The sequence below is a fragment of the Vulpes lagopus genome, chromosome 4, assembly GCF_018345385.1.
Source record: "Vulpes lagopus strain Blue_001 chromosome 4, ASM1834538v1, whole genome shotgun sequence".
Taxonomy (NCBI): Eukaryota; Metazoa; Chordata; class Mammalia; order Carnivora; family Canidae; genus Vulpes; species Vulpes lagopus.
In genome coordinates, this window is record NC_054827.1 from 112,489,136 (window position 1) to 112,501,840 (window position 12,705).

Below are 12,705 nucleotides of genomic sequence, written 5' to 3' on the forward strand. Positions count from 1 at the left end.
TAAGTAAATAAAATCTTTAAAAATAAATAAAATAATTATTTTTTGATATACTATTAAGTGGCAGCTTTGTCTAGGTAGTATGCTAGGTAGATGCTAAAAAATATTTAAAATGGGGGCAAAAATTATGGCACTACTTGTCTAGAGGGCAAATTTCTTTTTTTTTTTTTTTTTTAGAGGGCAAATTTCTAATATGGAAATATGGAAATGCCAGATTATTTTGGTTTGGAAAAGAATCACCTACTCATACTAGTTAGTAGTCCTTAGCCTAATGAGTACCTGATGTGTACATGGTCTATAATATGTATGAAATACTCAGTTAACAAGTAGGGGAGGAAAACAGGCTTGTTTACTGCTGGAAGTTTCATCCAGTTCTGACACTTTCCCTTACAGTTCCCTGATATGTGCAACGATGGACCAGAAAATAATATCTCTGGCAGCAGAAAAAACAGCAGACCGACTGCAGGAATTTCTTCAAAGTCTGAAAGATAATGATGTAAGTATTAGGAAGCACGTTCTGCTAAAAGCAAATGTCAAGAATGATGACAAATTCAAAGGACATTTAGAAAAATTATTCTGCCACTTGGTCTACCCCTAACTGTTCTTAGGAGACAAGGTTAGTTAATAACAACTCAGATGTAAAGAAATGGGGGAAAGGAAGAGAGATAGACAACAAATAGGCAACGTTTATATACAACCATATGACATTTAAACATTTGTGCAACTGTGTATATATAAACAAATTACTGTACTTTTTTTTTTTTTAAGATTTTATTTATTTATTCATGAGAGAGAGAGAGAGAGAGAGAGAGAGAGAGGCAGAGACACAGGCAGAGGGAGAAACAGGCTCCATGCAGGGAGCCTGACATGGGACTCAATCCCGGGTCTCCAGGATCAGGCCCTGGGCCGAAGGCGGTGTGAAACCGCTGAACCACCCAGGCGTCCCTGAAGTCAACATTTTAATGGGAAACCCTAGAGGTATGGTAATGAGACCACTGAGACCAAGAACCAGGCAGCATGCCTACTCTCTCCACTACTGTTCAACATTGTCCTGGTGTGTTAGCCAATGCAGTTAACCTAGAGAAAACAAAGGCAGAAGAATAGGAAAAATTATATAAAGCCATCTGTCTTTGCAGATGTCCTACTAGTATTCCTAGAAAACCAGATAGAATCTGTGATCAAACCATCTACAAGAAGCAAGGTAGAAGGGTACCTAAGTGGCTCAATCAATTGAGTGCCTGCCTTCTACCGAGGTCATTCTGGGGTCCTGGGATCAAGCCCCACATGGGGCTCCCTGCTTACTGGGGAGCCTGCTTCTCCCTCTCCCTCTGGTGCTTCCCCAGCCTATGCTCTCTCAGTCTCTCTGTCAAGTAAATAAGTAAAATCTTTTCTTTTTTTTAAAAAAAAAAAAAAAAAAGAGGGCAGCCCAGGTGGCTCAGCGGTTTAGCACCACCTTCACCCCAGGGCCTGATCCTGGAGACCTGGGATTGAGTCCCGCGTAGGGCTCCCTGCATGGAGCCTGCTTCTCCCTCTGCTTGTGTCTCTGCCTCTCTCTGTGTCTCTCATGGATAAATAAATAAAATCTTTAAAAAAATAAAATTAAAAAAGGCAAGGTAGCAAAATCAAAATTATGTGAAAATCAATAACATTTCATACACATAAAAACAAAGTTCATATAGAAAAATAAAAATAGCTGGGAAAACCCTGAAATAGAAGATCTCTGAGGAAGGACCAGCCCTGCCAGATAATGAACATACCGAAAACCATCACTAATTCAGTGTGGTATTGGTGCATGAAAAGACGACCAGATAATGGAATAATAAAGTCTCAAAATAGACCCAACTACATGTAAAATCTAGTATATGATAAAGTGATATTCCAGATAATTGGGGCAAAGATTGTATTTAATAAATGGTGTTGGGACAACTAGATAGGAAAAAAAAAAGATAAAATTGGTTATATTCTTTATATACTGTCCAAGAAAACCTCCACATGAATCAAATCTAAATGTAAAAATCAACTCTAGGGATCCCTGGGTGGCGCAGCGGTTTGGCGCCTGCCTTTGGCCCAGGGTGCGATCCTGGAGACCCGGGATCGAATCCCGCGTCGGGCTCCCGGTGCATGGAGCCTGCTTCTCCCTCTGCCTGTGTCTCTGCATCTCTCTCTCACTGTGTGCCTGTCATAAATAAATAAATAAATAAATAATTTAAAAAAAAATCAACTCTAGAGTTCCTGGGTGGCTTAGTGGTTAAACAGCTGATTTCAGGTCATGATCTCAGGGTCCTGCATTGGACCTGGGCTGCAGGCTCCATGTTCAATGGGAGTCTGCTTGTCCCTCTCCCTTCTTCCGCTGCCCTTCCCCCTTTTTGTGTGTGTGTGTGTGTGTGTGTGTGTGTGTGTGTGTGTACATGCTCTCAAAATCTTTTTTAAAAGTCTAAATACTAGGGACACCTTGGTGGCTTAGTAGTTGAGCATCTGCCTTTGGCTAAGGGCGTGATCCTGGAGTCCCAGGATTGAGTCCCACATTGGGCTCCCTGCATGGAGCCTGCCTCTCCCTCTGCCTGTGTCTCTGCTTCTCTCTCTGTGTGTCTCATGAATAAATAAATAAAAAATTTTTAAAAAGTCTAAATATTAGAAGAAAACAAGATTCCTCTTTTTTTAACTGTAGTGTAGAAAAGGCTTTTCTAGGACTCAAAATCTAGGTATGCTAAAAGATTGATAAATTTACCTACATGTAAAGAAAATTTACTTGACAAAAACACCATACACAGAATCAAAACACAAATGACAAATTGGGAGAAGATTTGCAGTGTATCACAGTTGAAGGATAAATATCCCTAATTCATACATAACTTACAATAATGGGGGGGGCAAAAATCCCGTAGGAAAAGAGCAAAAGGAGCAAAGAAGATAATCACAAAAAGACATAAAAATGACTGTAAACATAAGAAAAGATGCTCTACTCATAAGAGCAAATTAAAATGAAACAGCTACGGCTGCCTGGGTGGCTCAGTTGGTTGAGCATCTGCCTTCAGCTCAGGGCATGATCCTAGAGTCCTGGGATTGAGTCTCGCATTGGGCTTCCAATAGGAAGCCTGCTTCTCCCTCTGCCTATGTCTCTGCCTCTATCTCTGTGTCTGTCATGAATAAATAAAATCTTTAAAAAAAAATAAGTAAAAAATAAAATGAAACAGCTACTATTTCTTTCCTGTCAGACTAGGAAAAGAAATGAACACCTCTATACATTCTTGGTGAGACTGGGGTAACAGTCACTCATACAGTGCTGGTAGGAATGCAGAAATAGTAAGACCGTGATTAGAATTTGATGCTATTTAACAAAACTACTTATATGCGTTTCCCCTCAGCCCACTCACCCCACTTCTAGGAATACCCTAAAGATGGCCCTCCAGCAATACGAAGTTATATTATGCACACAGTTATTCTTTGAATCTGTGAAAAAGAATGAAGTTCACTCTGGACTGATTGTGATTTCCAGGAGATATTATTAACTTAAGATGAAAAATGTGTAGTATTGTACCTTTTATGTAAGAAAGAAGGAAATAAAGCATACATGTATCTGTGTATCCTTAGAATAAAGAAACTCAGGAAGAATTCTATAACCATACTGAAGGTGGGGAGGAAGAGAAAAAAAAGGAACTAATCCAAGTATTTGACTCTGTGCCCTCAGCCCTGGGCAGGGGATTGAAGGGAGAAATACAAATAAACCATGAACTTTTTAAATAGGATTTTTTTTTTTTTTTAAGATTGGTTGAGACTTAAGATTGGTTAAGTCTGGTTGAGAACTCCCCTTCTCTGAGGGCTGTGTCAAGGGCTGACTATTCTGTTGGAGGTTTCAGGTGAAGCAGTCAGGTACTTCCTTATGTATTTAGGAAGGGGGAGATGGACTCCAGTCCAAAAGACCAGGCAGATGTAGTTCTGGAAGAGAACAAATTCACGTTTTATTAGTCTTGGCTTCTGTGACACTTCATTTCTCTGGATATTGACAACCTTACTTCTCAGTGTTTGTTGGCTGCTGCTCCTCCTTTTAAATCCCTGAATATTGGTGCTTCTCCTCTCTTTACATCTTTCTCTGAATGATCTTGTATGGCTCATTGTACTCTTTCTTTTCAAGCTTCATTGTGGCATTATACTGTTAACTACTTGGCATTTCCAATTGAACTAAGAAGTAGCTCTGAGCCCCGCATCAGAAACTGGTACCTTGCAATTCGTTTTAACAAACTCTGGGTGATTTAGATGCTAAATACCGAATTTTCACCATGTCAATGGCTCATGCCACCATTCACCCAGTTAGTTGCTTAAGCTAGAAATGTTAGAATCCTTCTTGATTTCTGTTTCTTCATCACACCCTCTTTTCACTGCTCACCCATGAGGAAGTCCATCTTAGTCCATTCAGGCTGTTATAAGAAACTATGGCAGACAGGGTGGCTTGTAAATGAGGAACATTTATTTTTCCTGGTTCTGTAGGCTGGAAGTCCGAGATGAGAGTGCCAGTATGGTCAGATGAAGGCTCCCTTCTGGGTTGCAGACTTCATCTTATATCCTCACAGTGGAAGGAGATAGGAAGCTCGGTGGGCCCATTCATGGGAGTTCTACCCTCCTGACCTAATTATCTCCAAATACTATCGCATCAGGCATTAGGATACCAACATACCAATGGGAAGAGGGTGGAGAACATAAACATTCAGAGCACAGCGAAGTCCTATTGATTTGAGCTCTCAAATACATCTTCAGTCTATCTCATCATCTTTTAGTTTGCCAGGGCTGCCAATTACAAAAGTGCTACAAACAGTAGTTTAAACAAAATTTATTTTTAGAGTTCTGGAGACTCAAAGTCCAAAATCGAAGTGCTCATAGTGTTGGTTTCTTTGAGGCTGTGAGAAACCTAGCTTCCAGGGGTTTGCTGGCTATCTTTAACTTCTTAGAAGAAGATAGAAGTTAACGTCCTTAACTTCTATCACCCTGATCTCTGCCTTCATTTTCACATGGCACACTTGTTATATATGTGTCTCTCTGTCCAAGATTCCCCCTTTTATAAGGATAGTTGTATTACCACCAACCTTAATGACCTCAACCTAACTAATTACATCTGCAACAGCCCTCTTTTCAAATAAGGTCATATTCTGGGGTCCTGGGAGTTAGAACTCTAACATGAATTTGGGTGAGGGGGCACAGTTCAACCAGTAGCATCTCCCCTGCTGTCTGGGCTACATCACTATCACTTTTGAACAGTGTAGCAGTCTCCTAACATATCCCTATTTCACTCTTAAACCCCACACACACAAGCCATTCTCTACATAAGGAGCAAGACTGATCTATTTGAAAACATTCTTTCACTCTCTTTTCTTTCTTTAGTAAGTTCTGTTGTACTTAGACAATTATAGAATGAAGATATGAATAAATTTCAGTCTGACAGCCCTGCATCATGTTAAGATCTACCTTGCTAAAAAAAAAATAAAAACAAAAACAACAAAAAAAAGATCTACTCTGCTCTATCTAAATCAATGTTATTTGTGATACTTGAAGTCTCTGAAGGGTATGAACCTGACAGATGACTCACATTGGGAATTTAAGTCATTGGAGTAGAGAAATTATTACCAGAGACTTGTAGCTTTTTCGTTTTTTGATTGCAGTTGGCTAATCTCCTTCAGAATCAGGCAGTGAAAGGAAAAGCTGCTGGAGCACTCCTGCGAGCCATCTTCAAAGGTAATAATTAATGCCACTTCTACCCCCCTGGGTTGGGTGCATATACTGCTACTTTTTTTTTTTTTTCTTTTCTTTTCTTTTCTTTTTTTTTTTTTTTTTTTTTACTGTTTGAATGAAGCTTTCCTATGTTTTCAGGATTTTATAAAATCAACTACAGCAGCAGTCTCTTGTCTTGTGGATTGAAATAATTTTCCTGAAGGAGGTTCAAGTGGGTACCTGAGATTGTATTGCTGGTTTGGGGGCCCATAAAGGACGCACATCCTAAAATCCACTTTGGTTTACTTGTGCTTTTAAAATGGTAGAGAACAGCAACATTGAGTATTTAATCTGTGCTTAACAGGGGGCAAGTGAGCGTTGGGGTTTCATGATTTGGAATATCTCAGTGACTTCTATATTATGTTCCTATCAGCACTGAATGAGGATGATGATTTCTCTGTAACCCTGTCAACATTTGTTACTGGCTGTCTTTTTCATTGCAGTCCATACTAGGGAAGATGAAGTGGTATCTCACTGTGGTTTTGATAAGCATTTCCCTGATGGCTAATGATGTTGGGCACCGTTTCATGTGCCTACTGGCCATTTGTATATCTTCTTTGGAGAACTGTCTACTCAGATCATTTGCACTTTTAAAAATTGGAGTCTTTTTATTATCGAGTTATAATCGTTTCTTACATATTCTAGATATATGTCCCTTATTAAATATATGATTTGCAAAAATTTTATCCCATTCTGGGTTGTTTTTTCACTTTTTTGATAGTATGCTTTGAAGTGCAAAGTTTTTTGATGTCCTTTTTTTGTTTTGTTTTTTGTAGCTTGTGCATTGGCGTTTTATCTAAGAAACGATTGCTTAATCCAAAGTCATGAAGATTTAAACTTATATTTTCTCTTCAAAGTTTTATAGGCTTACCTCTTACAGTTAGATCTTCGATCCATTTTAAGTTTATTTTGGTGTATGGCGTGAGGTAGGAATCCAACTTCATCCTTTCTTGTTTTCAGTAGCCCCTTATCTGAAAATCAGTTGCCCATTAATGTGAGGGTTTGTGTCTAGACTCAGAGTGCTAGTCCCTTACTCTGTGTGCCTCCTTATGGCAAGACCATGCTATTAATCACTGTAACTTCGTAGTACGTTTTAAAACTGGGAAGTTTGAGTCCTCCAACTTTGTTTTTCTTTTTCAGGATTATTTTGGATATTCAGGGTCCCTTGTGTTTCCATATGAATTTTAAGATTAGCTTATCAGTTTCTGAAAAAGAAAAGCTGGAGTTTTAGCAGAGATTGTGTTGGGTCTGTGTATGGATTTGAGAAGTATTGCTATTTTAGCATAAGTCTTTATTACATGAATATGGAATGTCTTTCCATTTACTTAAGTTCTCTTTATTTCTCAGTAATATTTATAATCTTCAGAATATAACTTTTACACTTTTCTTAAATTTTTTCCTAAATGTTCTATTTTTATTATATTGTAAATGGGATTTTCTTAATTTAATCATCTGATTGTTCATTACTAGTGTATAGAAATGCAGTAGGCTTTTTTTTTTTTTTTTAAGATTTCATTTATTTATTCATGAGAGACACACAGAGAGAGAGGCAGAAACATAGGCAGAGGGAGAAGCAGACTCCCTGCAGAGAGCCTGATGTGGGACTCAATCCCAGGACCCTGGGATCATGACCTGAGCCAAAGGCAGATGCTCAACTACTGGGCCACCCAGGTGCCCTAGGTGTAGTGTTCTACAGATATCTGTTAGATCTAGTGTGTTGTTTATGTGTGTGTCCTTGTTGATCTTCTAATTGTTCTATCCATTATTGAAAGCAGGATATTGAAGTCTTTAATTATTGTTGAATTGTCTATTTCTCCAGTTCTGTTGGTTTTTACTTTGTGTATTTTGGAGCTCTTTTGTTAAGTACTTATATATTTGTAATTGTACATACCTTGATGATCTTTTAATCATTATAAAATGTCCTTTGTCTCCAGTAATAATTTTTGTCTTAAAGTCTACTTTTTTCTAATATTTATATAGCCAATCTAACTCTTTGGTTACTGCTTGACTGGTAAATCTTTCTCTGTCCCTTAACTTTCAAACTGTATACCTTTGAGTCTAAATTGTGTCTCTGGTTAATAGCATATAACTGAATTTTTAAAAAATGTATTCTGCCAATCTCTGTCTTTTGGTTAGAATGTCTAATCACCTTATTGTAGTTATTGATAAGGTAGGGTTTACATCTGCCATTTTACTCTTTGTGTCTTTTTTTAAGTGGTGTGTTTGTTTTTGTTTTTTTAAGTAATCTCTACACCCACTGTGGGGCTCAGCCTTACACCCTGAGATCAAGAGTTGCATGCTCTGCAACTGAGTTAGCCAAGTTCCTCTGCTTTTTCTGTCTTATGTATTTTTTAAATTTATGTGTTTTTGGGACACCTGGGTAGTTCAGTGGTTCAACATCTGCCTTTGACTCAGGGCATGATCCTGGGGTCCAGGATCGAGTCCCACATCAGGCTCCCCAGAGGGAGCTGCTTCTCCCTCTGCCTGTGTCTCTGCCTCTCTCTCTCTCTCTCTCTGTGTGTGTGACTATCATAAATAAATAAAAATTAAAAAAATAAAAATAAATAAATAAATAAAATCTTTTTAAAAAAACTGTGTTGTGTTTAAATATTTTCTAGTGTACTATTTTCTAGTATACTATTTATTAAATAACAGTCTAGTTCAGATTAATACCAGCTTAGTTTTAATAGTTTATAGTACTTTGTTCTGTATGTAGCTTCTTTCTCCTCCTTCCTCTTTTGTGTTGTTATTGTCATACAAATGACATCTTTACACATTTATGCCCATCAGCACAGATTTATAATTACTACTTTATGCAGATCTTATAAATTAGCTAGGAGAAAAACTATTTACAAATAAGAAGTACATTTCTATTGCCTTTTGTATTTTCCTATGTAGTACCTTTACTGGTGCTATTTCATGTGGATTCACGTTACTTCCTAGTATTCTTTCATTTCAGCCTGAAGGATTCCCTTTGGCAGTAGGGTAAGTCTTCTAGCAGAAAATTCTCTCTGTTGTTTATCTGGGAATGTCTTAATTTCTCCTTCATTTTTGAAGGACATTTTTTCTGGTTGTAGAATTCTTGGTTGATAGTCCTTCTTTCAGCATTTTGACTATGTTACTGTGTTTTTTTCTGCCTTTCCGTGTTGTGTGGGTGGGGGGGGCAGGGAGGTGTTTTGTTGCTTTTGTTGTTGTTGAGAAATTGGCTGTTAATTATATTGACTATCTCTTTTCCAGATGACTTGCTTCTCTCTTATTGCTTTTAAGATTCTGTCTTTGACCTTTTTTAAGTATACAGTTCAGTGGCCCTAAATACAATAATTACTCTATCTGGAATTTTAATACTGTGTTGAATAGAAGTGATAAGAGTAGGCATCCTTATAGTTTTCATGTTTTATGGAGATGCTTTCAGTCTAATAATTGGATATGGTGTTAGTTGTGGATTTTTCATATATGGCTTTTGCTATGATGAGGTGTCTTTGATTTTGACTGTTTGCTATGGTATGTCTAAGTGTACTTCTTGTGTTTATCATTGGAATTTATTGAGTTTCTTAAATTTGTAAATTAGCATTCATTAAAATTGGGAAGTTTTTGGCCATGATTTCTTCTTCTTTTTTTTTTTCTTCTGCAAAAAGCTTTATTGTCTCCATTTGGTCCACGTTTTGGGAAAGGCCTCCGGGATGGTTAAAAAGCTGCCTAGAGGCTGCAGGGAAAAAGGTTCAGGCACAAGCCCTGGCACCGGAGGTTGCCAGAGGAGCCCCTCAAAGGCTGCTGCTGATTTCTTCTTTTTGCCCCTTTCTTTCTTTCCTTTCTGGATTTTCATTGTGTCTGTGTCAGCATTCATGATGATAGCCCACAGGACTTTGAGGCTCTGTTCATTTTTCTTCACTTTCTGTCCCTCAGATGATAATCCCAGTTGCCCTATCTTTAAGTTCTGTGGTCCTTTCTTCCATCAGGTCAGATCTCCTATTGAGACTTTATCATAGGTTTTTCAGATCAATTATTTTTTTATTCCAGAATTTTAATTAATTAATCAATTTACAATTTCTTTTTTTAAAGATAGAGCATGCATGCATGTGCATGCATGTATGTGTGAGTGGGGGGAGGGGCAAGGAGAGAAACTCAAGCAGAGTCCATGCTGAGTTCAGAGCCTGGAGTGGGGCTCAAGCTCATGACCCTGAGATCATAACTTGGGCTGAAATCAAGAATTAAATACTCAATTGACTGAACCACCCAGATGCCCCTGCTTATTTATAATTTCTGTCTCTGTTGATATTCTCTACTTGGTGAGATATTTTCTTATATTTCCTTTAGTTCTTTAGGCATGGTTTCCTCCTCTTCTTTGAACATACTGAAAACAGCTGATATAAAATCTTGTAACCTAGCATCTAAGCTCTGTCAGGGACAGTTTCTATTGATTTTCCTTTTTCCTGTTTACGGGCCATACTCTTGGTACATTTTTTTTTTAAGATTTTATTTATTTTTTTCATGAGAGACAGAGAGAGAGGCAGACACATAAGCAGAGAGGGAAGCAGGCTCCTCGCAGGCTGCCCAGTATGGGACTCAGTCCTAGGATCCCAGATCACGACCTGAACCAAAGACAGATGCTCAACCACTGAACCACCCAGGTGCCCCCTCTTGTGATATTTTGTGAGAATTCTGGAAATCAGATAACCACTCTCCTCTCTTAGGATTGTTGTTTTTGATAGTTTTCATTATTTCTGTCAGTTTTCTTACTGCTTTTATGGAGGAAAGGATTTTCTGAGGTCATTATTATTCTGCCATTCCTGCTGACATTACTCAGTGATGATGTTTTGAAGTGGAATATGTAAAGACATTTAATTTGTGTTACTGGACCCAAAAAGGCTCTGAGGTATCTTAGAAGGTATTTCCCCTTTTGTACTATAAGCTTATGTTAAAAATTTAATGATATAAATAAAAATTAATGATATAGAGGAAGAAAAAATGACATTTTAGTTATCTAATTTAAGTACTTTTGTAAAGCTCCTAAATTTTGCTGTTCTAAACACTATAGCAATCAGTAGTTTGATAATTCTACTTCTATATTAAACTATAATGCTGTTCACTTTTCCTGTTTGCCCTTCAACTTTATAAGACTTCTTTTTTTCTTCTTTCTTTGTTTCTGTACCACTCGTTTAAAACAATAAGGTTCCCCCTGCTCTGAGGAAGCTGGAGCTCTTAGGAGACTTAAGATATACATTTGTGGTATTCACTTGGTGGAATCAGGGGATTTGCAGAAAGAAATAGCATCCGAGATCATAGGATTACTAATGCTAGAGGTAAGATGGAAAACAAAAACTTTTTTGGTTTTGGGTAAATTGGCTGGAGGCAGGGAGGGTTGTAATTTGTTAAGGGTGGGAAAACTTAAGTGTGCCAAACATGGCATAGTTCCTCCTATGAATAAGAACTGTTAAAAAAAAAAAAAAAAAGAATAGTTGATGGATGAGCCATAAACCCATGTTTATGTTAATTTCTGATATTGTGGGTATCTGATATCTTTGAAGGGTATTTGAAAACATTGGAAAAAAATAAAACATTGGAGAACTAATTTAGGATTTTGACCTTTGAAATCTTTTACAATTATAAGTTTCTCTAGAGCAGAACGATTTCCTGGATCCCTTAAAGGACCAGTTCTGGGTTTTAGTCCCACTTCTATTAATTCAGCAAAAGACACTGCTTTGTGGAAAGAGATGCCAAGACTCTATAGATTTCTGCTTAACATTTTCTTTATCCCATGAATTTTTAGGCTCATAATTTTCCAGGACCATTGCTGGTGGAATTAGCCAAGGAGTTTGTTGGTGCTATCGAAGAGGGCAGCTTAACGAATGGAAAATCTTTGGAGTTGTTACCCATTATTCTCACTGCCCTTGTTGCCAATAAGGAAAATCTTGCTTATGGAAAAGGTAATTTTCTTTCAATTTTAGTGGCATTTTCGGCTAGTCACTTAATCAGATTTATTTCTCAGTGTATTTTGCATTTCTAGGTGTACTGAGTGGGGAAGAATGTAAGAAGCAGTTGATTAACACCCTGTGTTCTGGAAGGTAAGTCTTAAAATGTGTAGCGTTTTCTCAGACATACAATTGGCAAAAAAACAGGATTACTGTTTATATCAGGAATTTGTATCATTAAGTTTTTAGTCTTTTTTTTTTTGTTTATAATGTACAACTATAAAACCATTTAGTCTGTGATGAATTTTTAAGAAATACCTATATTTTCTGTTCTAAGACTACAATATAGTTTCTCTTTACTTGACTGTTCATCTTAAAGCAGTTTTGTCCTCCAGTGTTTTATGGACTCCCAAGGTCCTTAAGGCTGGGAAGTCACTCTGCTGCTGTATATCTTTTATATGTTTTTTGAACGGGTGGGATATATAAATAATGGTTGTATCTTTAAACCAGAAATATGAGAATCTACTCTAAGGAAAGATTCCAACATAATAAGAAAATACTCATACATACAAATGTTCAACCCAGAACTTTGTGACCCGCTTAAGCATTACAATGATAGAGAAATGTAGGTTATGGTGTGTAACCTATGTTAGGTAAGATAGAACACTCCATGAAACTTAAACCCATTAAAAATGAGATGCACAAAACCACCAAAGATGAAAACTTCTTGCTATATAGTCAGTGAAATAAAGAGAATACTTGGTTGTAAAATAGAATGATTACATTTGGGTACATTAAAAAGAAACAGAAGGGAGCCCCCAAGATTATGTAAGTCAGAAGTAACAGCTTTTATGACATTATAAGTATGTATCAGCTCACGTGTGCTTATCTATTTGTTTTTAAATTAAAAATCTTAAAAAAAAAAAAAAAAACGGGCAGCCCTGGTGGCACAGCGATTTAGCGCCGCCTGCAGCCCAGGGTGTGATCCTGGAGACCCTGGATCGAGTCCCACGTCGGGCTCTCTGCACGGAGCCTGCTT

The 12,705-nt window shown here is 37.5% G+C and overlaps 1 protein-coding gene across 4 annotated transcripts in view; it reads left to right on the forward strand.

Annotated features, from left to right (window-relative positions):
• The window catches only part of FANCI (FA complementation group I), an 82,307-nt gene that overhangs the window by 6,675 nt on the left and 62,927 nt on the right, over positions 1 to 12,705 (forward strand). For all 4 annotated transcript variants that reach the window (XM_041752728.1, XM_041752727.1, XM_041752729.1 and 1 more), the window contains exons 2-6: positions 391 to 493; positions 5,649 to 5,721; positions 10,927 to 11,057; positions 11,525 to 11,681; positions 11,762 to 11,819. In XM_041752728.1, the coding sequence (XP_041608662.1) occupies positions 410 to 493; positions 5,649 to 5,721; positions 10,927 to 11,057; positions 11,525 to 11,681; positions 11,762 to 11,819 (503 nt within the window). In that variant the 5' untranslated portion in view covers positions 391 to 409. The remainder of the gene's footprint in view (positions 1 to 390; positions 494 to 5,648; positions 5,722 to 10,926; positions 11,058 to 11,524; positions 11,682 to 11,761; positions 11,820 to 12,705) is intronic.